At 39.3% G+C, this 9,334-nt stretch overlaps 1 protein-coding gene across 1 annotated transcript; it reads right to left on the bottom strand.

Moving 5' to 3' along the window:
• Positions 1 to 2,207: 2,207 nt before the first annotated feature.
• On the bottom strand, positions 2,208 to 9,323 carry CCDC117 (coiled-coil domain containing 117). The gene is made up of 5 exons (XM_026071563.1): positions 8,960 to 9,323; positions 8,173 to 8,223; positions 7,542 to 7,775; positions 5,961 to 6,098; positions 2,208 to 5,414 (listed from the first exon to the last, which is right to left on the bottom strand). Exons 1-5 carry the CDS (start codon positions 9,316 to 9,318, stop codon positions 5,162 to 5,164), a joined length of 1,035 nt encoding a protein of 344 aa, XP_025927348.1. The 5' UTR covers positions 9,319 to 9,323; the 3' UTR covers positions 2,208 to 5,161.
• Positions 9,324 to 9,334: the final 11 nt, after the last annotated feature.

Genomic DNA, 9,334 nt, shown 5'->3' with positions numbered 1-9,334 from the left:
GTGTGTGTGAATGATATGGTAACAGGAAGCTGCCTTCATCTACTGCAGGAAAAACCTCCACTTCAGCTTGTTCTGCTATTGCCCCAGCAGGCAGGAAAAGCACTTCTTGTGCCCTGTGGTCAGAAACACCTCAATGTGGGGCCAGAACCACTTCACCTCTGGCCTTCTCTTCTTCCCTGCAACAGGCTGCTCTGAATGGCTTGACGACACGTGATTTCTCCACCTTTCTGCCTTCTGCCAAAACTGCCTCCATGATGTAGCACTTCTACCCAACTAGCTAGTGTAGGTGCCTGCAATCGCTCTCCAGCCCTGTATCAAGGCTAGACCGATCCTGTTCAGCCACTGCAGCACCATTTGTGACCATGCAGTGAATGAATTGTGAAAGGTCATACAAGATTAAGTGAAATAAATAATCCTCAATGTTTTCTATTGAAAGTTGCTTCAATACCCTGATTACCCAGTAATTTCCCAGCTGTGACTTAAAAATTAAAATACTGCCAACACCGCCATCCAGTGCCTATTTGCAGTATTGCATGCTTCGTAGGCATGACCGTACACTCTCAGCAGCATATCATTTCACTTACCTTACAGATGAAAACATTTTATGTCTCTATGAGCAACAAACATTTTAAACAGAGCTAAAAATTTCAAAGAACAGTTCTGTTATGGTTACATTCCCATCCTATTTGGAACATGGGCTTCTCTTAATAGGTTCACAGACAAACCTTGTTAAACACAGTAGATGAAAATTTAAACTAAGTATTATTTACACCTCTTTGTTTCCCTTTTTGAAGTTTACAGCCACATATACTTCCTGGCATGCTTTATCGAGAATTACTGTCAGTACAGGTTCCAATGTAAATTTCAATTGCAAGCTGTTATCTTTTACTAAAACCTCTCCCGTTAAAAGTACGCAGCTATTTCTTCAGAGGAGTTAGGCATTTGGAAGCCCAATGGAATTCAGAATTCCCATTAGCACTAATATTTTTTACTGGAGTCAAGCCAGCTTAGGAGCTAAGGCACTACAACGTTTTATGCATTTAGATAGTACATCAACATCCACAGATTAAAGTGTGAGAATTTATAGTGGCGCTGCGTGTGCGCGTGTGTGTAGAGGATGGGGGGGATAATACATGCTTGGAGGGACCTCTGAGGGATGTCACCTTTACAGCATGCTTCCATAACATGACTACTTTCCGATTGCTCTAAATTGTTTTTTGGAGTCCCATGTTCTACTGAGATGCAAGTAAGTCCACTTGCATTACAGCAAGCACAGATCCAGACCCAGCACACATCTGTCACATCTGCAGTTGATTACAAACTATCTGTGATGGAAGCAACACATCTGCCATAGCAAACTGATACAAGACACAAGCTTTAGAGCAATTGCAAGTCCAGCTCCAAGTCCCTGCCAAAATAAATTCTGTCCACAGGGTTGGCTCTGTAACTGAAATACTCCTCCCATCTCCACAACTTGACAGCCACATTCCCATGAGACTCAGCCAGCTGAGAGCACCGTACACAATCCCAACTGGGTTGGTTTTTATACTGTTTTTTTCTCTCTCCTGCTCCCTGCACTGGAGTCTTTTTCAAATTCAGAATAGATTTAAGTGAGTCAGTGTTTGATTCTGTCTGGAAACTTTTTTTTTTTTTTTTTTTTTTTTTTTTTTTTTAAATTTGATGTGTGATTTCCCTCATTTTGAAAGCAAAGGTAGTACTGATCTGGCATAGACATTCATATATCCTGTGAACTGCTTGAAAAACTCTTGAACAGAAGATGTTAAAAGAGGGCAAAGCATTACACTCCAATAAAACAACCTATTAAAATTTGGATTTGTTTTAAAACTCTCCTCATTCAAAGATTTCTTGATTTTAGACAGAGCTAGCTAAGTTAGGCATTCCTAATTTTAGTCTAAAGTAAAATGAAAGATCTGAAAACAAAAGCTATAGCAACACCTCTTGGTGTCCCTTTGCTTTCCCAGAGGCCCTCAGGTCATGACACACCTATAGCCACTCTTCCCTGCCTGCAGCTTCAGGTTTATTTCTACCCTGCTGTTGAGAAAAGTGACATGTCCTTGGGAATATGTGGTTAAATTAAAAACTTTTCCAGGCCAAAGGCCAGAACACTATTTTACCCCCAGTAAAAGGACTGGACATACGCTCTCAATCTTTGTCTTCACCTCTATTAAGAATGAAACACAGCCATCTAAAAAATATTCTAAAAAATTTATTGAAAACTGACATACAAAGGGTGATTTGGTCCCAAGAGAAAACAGACCAGGATCAGATCTTCTATATTTAAAAATAAAGGATAAAGATTTTCCTAATACTGCATCACATGTGCCATCTTGCTTGTAAACAGAATTAATGAAAGTCTTTTAAGGAAGCCAACAACAAATGGAACTGTCACAAATACAGAAGTTTGAAACGACTCAGTAGCCTTCCCCTCCCTTACACTCTCCAAGTCATTGCTAGAGCAAAAAATTTGCTCAATCCTCCTACATGATTCCTACTCATACTCTTCTCCCCTCCCCCAATCAATTTAAGAGATTCAGCTGTTCTCTTCTAAAACAGGAGCACAAATGAATTATGAAAGATTCAAAATAAACATCTGTACTAAAGCAAACTTCTTAAGACATTTTTTTTCCACCATCTCATGGTCTTCATCGATAGTTCATTGCTAAGTTCTTGTTTCAGATGGCAGATTGACAGGGGTCAGTGATACTGCATTGGCATAAAAGGATTAAAAGAAGAAATACTCTGCTAAAAGTCAACCTTTAGTACAAATATAACAGGAAAAAATCATCTTTAAAAGACATCTACATAAGTTTGTTCTCCTGCAATTTAAGCAATTTGTCATTTAACATTTTAAAAGGAAAAAACCCTGCATCTAGATTTCACATATTTAGGCCTCCCACAGTTTTGTACATCCTCTGCCATAATTCAAGTGTTGTTGAGATGGCTTCATCAAATCTTTAATTTTTTCTCCTTTCTTTTCAGTTCATTTAGGATCAGAGCCATCAGGTAAAGTCCCAACCTTGAACCTTCACTATAATCCTGCAAGCTTAAAAACAGTTAGGTATTTAGAGGCATCATATTTTCTACCCTTAGTGACTACAGCCTTCTCCAAACTGCATTGCTTTACATTATGCTCGAGCAACACAGCGAGCAAGACAGTATGTTGAAGACTGTGTATTTTAAGCAAGTTTAGCAGTTTAACAATACTCACATGAGAAATTTTACACAGTACATGCAAGAGATTTATAGCAGAGACTGAAAGGAAAAAGCTGCACACATTCTCCAATTTAATATAAGTTCCAGAATGTTAAAGTTGTACACCAGTTTCCAGACTAATACCTATTCAAATGTTGGTATGATTTTAGTGCAGTTCTGAAATCTTTTAGCAGGAGACAGCAAATTTTACACAACCTTCAACAAGAACAGCAAGACAGACAGGATTTAACAAATGCAGGACTCCTCTCCCTTGACTCAAACATCCTTGTCAAAGATATCTTTCCAATAAAGAAGCTTCTGCTGTCAACCAAGAAAATGACTGCAGAAAGGGAAGCTTGATTTTAAACTATCAACTACGGGTTATTCAACAGTAAAAAACAAACAAACAAGCAAACAACCCAACAAAAAAAAGATCAAAGATTGTTAAGAAGCTGTGCAAAGAAAGCAGAGATGATTTTCTCATGCAAACAGCTGCATTACTGAAAGATCAATTATCTGCTTCTCTATGTTAGACAGAAATCAGTAACAGACTGGTTATGCAGGTGGTAACACTCCCAGCAGAACCTATTACGGGGAAAGGAATTTCTTAAGAAAAGTCTCAATTTAGACATCTCTGAGAAAGCTTGGAGACTGAACAGAAGATAAGATTCTCTGCTTTGGTTAAGGGTTTTAAACATAATAGAAGTGTTATGTATTGAGTAAAGGTGAAAATAACAACTCATTGACAGTTCCTTTTCCTAACACCATAAACTGAGATAAATTCTTTTGGCATAAGTCTATATTAACTACGTGGCATTATGTTAATGGCACATTTTCTGGCTTAGACTGTAAATCTAGTTTCACTCAGGAAGAAGGCAAGTATCTTCCTCACTTCACCACCAATGCCAGCAGTCACACTTAAAGTTTGGGACTTAGTTATATATGGTAAGCAGCATTTAACCTTCCTTACCCAAAAAGCAGCTCCCTGTTATCTGATTTACTTACCATGTTTATCAAAACTAAAGCATACCATTTATTTCATCAAAAGTTACACTGACCTCAATTGACTTTTCAACTTAATGCATATAAACAAAGAATCACAGCAAAACATAAAATGTGAATCAATTGGCTGGGAAATACTTTTCTCTAGACTTTGCATCATTTGAAAGGGGAGGGGGGCATCAAAAACCCATAAGTACAATTTTATGGGGCAGTGAACCAAAGAGGACTAATGTTAGGAGTTATCTTGCAAGTTAGTAGTCAAAATTACTTTTTACAAAGCAAGAGGCTTATACCCAGCTATGACATTTCTTCCCTACCACAGTGCAGAATGTATCATTTCTACATTTGAGTTTAAATCAAATGCAAACCAGCCACATATGAATTAACAATTGTGTGAAAAAGTTGTATTTTCACAGGGATTGCTTTTTTTTTTTTTTTTTTAAACCTGTGGCCGGACTCAGAAGTATTCCTTTCTTTCAATACCTTTGTGTGATTCAGATGGAACTAAGTGACAAAGCACAGTATATGCATCAAAGTCTCAATGGCTCAGTAAGTGAAAGGTGTGGCATGAGCCACAGTTACATTCGGAATTTGCATTATATACTTTACCAGGTACAATTAAGAGGATATTTCCCCATTAACCAATATGGAAAGCTATTTCCTTGTTCCAAAGGCCTCTGGATTTTCTTCTCACCAAAAAAAAAAAAAGAAAAAGAAAAAGAAAAAAAAAAGTGTATTTAACAGACCAGACTACAGAAGTCTTTTCAATTTCCTAAAGTTGTGTCTGGCCAATCTATATTCATATGATAGCTACTAGGAGAAAACAAACAAACAAACGAGAAAATAAAACTCCAGATTCACACATCAAACCAGAAATAAACAGGGAATGAAAAAACAGCAATAAAAAACATCAGAAGGTCACCACTTCCAGTCTAAAATCTGATATCTACAACTCCATTTCTTCTTCTGCACACCCAGGGATCCCCAAACTATCATACAAATTTGGAGACATTGCAGTCTGTTGTGGTTCAGGGAATGAGTCAGTCTGTGGGTGAAAAGCAGCTCCTGGTGATGACTGCTTAGCTTGACACCCTTCTGTACTCTGCTGCTTGAAGTTCTTAACAGAAACAGACGTCAGTTTATCTGTGAGAAATTCAGGAAGAGGTTTCCAAAGCACCAGCTCCATAGAAGGACGGCTCCTAGAAGGGATGAAGTCTCAGTTTAATTAAAGTTCTCCAATCACAACTATTAAATGCAGAAGAGCAGTCAGTATCTTCATCCTTTGTGCTAACCTGGAACTATGTCTCAGAATGCACATACCATTTTTTTCCTATTAAATTTCCTCTTCCTTAACTAGTTCCATTACCTCTAGTTCTAACCCTGTACTCAAGAAAATTTTCTCTTCTGTTGCACCAAACTTGATGACCACTGTTGGTCACACTTTAGGACCTTCTTCTTTTGGAAGCTCACATACATAAAAAACAGGGTATGTATGTGCACTCAACATATTTCACTCTGTACAAATGAAGAGTACAAAATAGACAGCTTGATGACAGCTACAGTTACACTTACTTCTGTTTTACATTAAGATAGCTTTTCCTATTTTTGACCAGATGAATGGTGTGTTATACAATGCTGGCTGCATCATGCAGTAATAAAGGACATCTCCACAAATATGAGACTGGGTCTCTCTTTTAATTTGCATGTGTTAGCTACATAGCACCATGATTTCCTCCAGAACTTACATAGATTCTATTATTTTCTTTGTCAGGACTTCACCAAAATCCCTCTTCATCCCTTTTTTAAGGGTATCTGACAGGATAAGAGTGGGCAGATTGCTAATATTTCCATCAGCATGAACTTCCTCATCTTCATCAATTATCCTAGGAATGGAGGGGGAAGAGGGAAATAAACACCTTTGAGCATACCATTAATAGGCACATCCACTGCAGACTACAGTTATATCTACATGCACTGCATTGTACAGTGTAGATATCTGACCTAGGCTGGGTACCAGAAGCAGCGGGGTCGTGTTAACATGAGTCTCTCTTGGGCCAATTTAACCTAAGAATGAGCATTACAATATAAGCCACTTGAGCAGCTATGCCACTTCTGGTACCTGAGCTAGTTTTATTATCTCTGCATTGTCCAGCAGTATGCAATGCAGACATACACTAGGAGAAAGAAAACAAATTCACTTCAGGGAAAGTGTACAATTCAGTCATATTACAAGAATGAATCTTAGTTATGCAGTAGCTTAACTTTCTCAGCTCCCCATGTCTTAATCTTGAGAATTACTGAAAAGCTACCGAATACAGTTCTTAAACTTTTTTTGTCATTTTAATCCCAGAGAAATTGATGCAATGTCCTTAAAGGTTAAGCATTTAGAACAAACTTAAGGCAACTCCTTTGTTTTTGATAGACCTTTTAAAGAAAATTTAACAGAGTAGCTGGGAGGGATGGAGAACAATCCTCTGAGAGTGCCAAAGCAAACTTTGTAATGTAGATATAACCAGATGGTAAGACAAATATTACTACTCTGATTTGCCCACAAAATATTAAAATTGTCTAACAGTACCTTGCATCCTTTCCAACATTGCCTATGGAGTAATCACCTAAAAACATCTTTAATTCTGTAATTTCTATAACTTTTGGCTTTTCTACTAACTGTTTGCAGGGGTCACTTTAGAATATTTTGGAATACTAGCTCAACTGTGATCAACTCATATATACACATGACATTCTCAGAAATTTTTCAAAGGCAAGAGCTGAATGCACAGTACATTTATTAAATGACTGCCCATATCTGCCCCATTATCCCAATATCAAGCCACCTGACATTTAACTGCAAGAGGAACCCCAGTCTTACTGCATACGTGCAGAAAGATCTCAGTGGTTGCTGCTATTCTGTACACTAACAACTTCACATCTATCCTGAGCATCTAGAAGAATTAATCTGAACAAGTTGCAATTGGTGGAGAAAATGGTGAGCTCAAACCTAACCAGACTACATCAGTTAACATTTGAGCTCTGGATACTCACAAAAGAGCATACAAAACCTACCCTGATATTATGGTGCTGCATGATAATTTTAAAGAGGTGGTTATTTATTCAGTGTCTCCTGCTCTATAACCCTCAAGTTCAGATCATAGTATTAACCCCAAGAGGCATAAGACCATAGGGAGCCTAAAAAGAAATCACTTGAACAAAAGGTTCATCTCAGACTTATAGCGGTGTTGTCGCACTGCTCAATGCTAATTACCCCTGAATGCCCAGCAAAAAAGGGAAAGCTCAGCAAAGCCCATCTACTCAATCCCTGCATTTACCTGTCCTCAATTTCCTGAAGCTTCCTGCGAGCAACCTCGCATTGCTGTTCCCCCATTGTCTGATCCATTTCTTCACCGGGAATTTCTAACATGGCAGCTTCAGGACGGCTGCCACCATACTGACTTGCTACCTCCCCAGCTGCCTGCTGACCTGCACAGAGAATCCATTCTTCAGTGTTGGGATTCAAAGGGGAATTTTTGGCTCCTGTCAGTCTCTTCTTCCTCACAGGACAACTAGGAAACAAAACCAATTTACAATTGACAAGAGAAATTGTATTGAGAATTGTTTCCTGTATTTTACAAGAAAAAAATATTTTAGAAAGTCACATGCATTTCAATAGATTTGACACACTATGGAAATTAAATCTCTTTCTCCAAAAGCATGTAAACCAACATTCCTCTTACTAAAATGCAGGTACCCATGAAAGAAAAAAAATCAATGCTACACAAATAATTAGATAAACAAAATGCATTTGGGCTTGTATATGCAATTCGGGGGAAGAGTTCCAAACAGAAACAATAATAGAGGTTCCTTTCCTATGTATCTTGTAGATGAGATGCACTGAAATCCTTACAGAAAATAAATAGCAAATTAAGATTTTTCAGGCTATAGAAGACAAATTTAATTTACCCTTCTGCCTCTTCTTCTAGTTTATGCTTCTTTCCACAGCGAACAGAGACACTGCAAAAAGAAAGAAAATGGTTATTTGGCTGGTAATTATCTCTTCCAGGGACACTGGGATTTTCAAATATTTTTCTCCCTTTGAAAATTTCACTCACAGCTTGAACAATGCTAAGAGCAACTTGTAATGTGTCACTAGCTATGAAGGGAGTAGAAATTTGGATAAATAAATAATGGACCAGTTTGTTCCAAAGAAAGTCAAAGAAGGGTGGAATTACTCAGTTCTCTGAGCTGAATTCCAAGGTAATTTCTCTTCCTGTATGGTATTTGTTTTCTCCACAGTGAGCAAGACTGATTTTTCCTAAAACTCAAATGCTTCAAGAAGCAACATGTGATCCAAATTCAGTCTCTAAATACACTGTCGCACAGTAACCTACTCAAATTAAATGTGATCAAACAATAAAATTCTGCATCATAGTTTTTGTCTTCATACAAATACTTTGTGCTCACCTATGAGAAAGAGCAAGTAAAATAAAAGTACAAGAACTTACAAGCACGTCAAGATCTAGCTAAACATGACCGCCTTTCTTTCCTTTCTAGAAGGCTTCTTCAACCCCCACCAATAAGCTTCAAGGTAATAGGACAACCAATTCAATTCTAATACTGCACAAGCAGTGGAATACTAGAAAAGCACGAATTATGGTCTTTTTTGGACAGAAAATTTAAAGATTGCACAGGCCTACTACAACCGAGTCATATTTTGCTCCTCTGCTCGGGGTAGTTGTTTCGTACTTACTGGCTGTGACTGTGCTGCTGGAGCAAGCCCGGGGGACGTTCTGCGTTTGTGAAGGAACCCACCGGGGCAACAGTCAAACCCTCGTTGTAGCTCCCAACCGCCGCTAAGGAGGCGAGGTCGAAGCTGTTCCGCAGCCGCATGTCGGCGGAGCCGCAGCCGCGGGCGCTGCCGCTCCCGTTCCCATTCCCCGCCATCATCACCATCCGCGGCTGCAGCGACTCGACGCCGACGGCTCCAGGCTGCGAACCGGCCCGCGCCGCTCCCGGCTGGCCGTGGCGGTCCGGGGCGGCGGCCGGGGCCTGCGGGAGCTCCGCGGCCAGGGCAGGGACGCCCCGGCGGGGCCTGCCCAGCGCCGCCATCTCCTGCTGCCGGGAG

Source organism: Apteryx rowi, unplaced genomic scaffold, assembly GCF_003343035.1.
Source record: "Apteryx rowi isolate R43461 unplaced genomic scaffold, aptRow1 scaffold_328, whole genome shotgun sequence".
Classification (NCBI taxonomy): Eukaryota; Metazoa; Chordata; class Aves; order Apterygiformes; family Apterygidae; genus Apteryx; species Apteryx rowi.
The sequence above is the reverse complement of the archived record's forward strand: the minus strand, read 5'-3'. Positions and strand labels throughout refer to the sequence as shown.

Bases quoted from the DNA above. Each gene is read 5' to 3' on its own strand.
- CCDC117 (XM_026071563.1), bottom strand. From the start codon at position 9,318: ATGGCGGCGCTGGGCAGGCCCCGCCGGGGCGTCCCTGCCCTGGCCGCG. The intron at 6,099-7,541 runs GTAAATGCAGGG...CTCCATTCCTAG, and splicing joins CTTCAGGAAATTGAGGACAG to GATAATTGATGAAGATGAGG. The intron at 5,415-5,960 runs GTAAGTTCTGGA...CATCCCTTCTAG, and splicing joins AAGAAAATAATAGAATCTAT to GAGCCGTCCTTCTATGGAGC.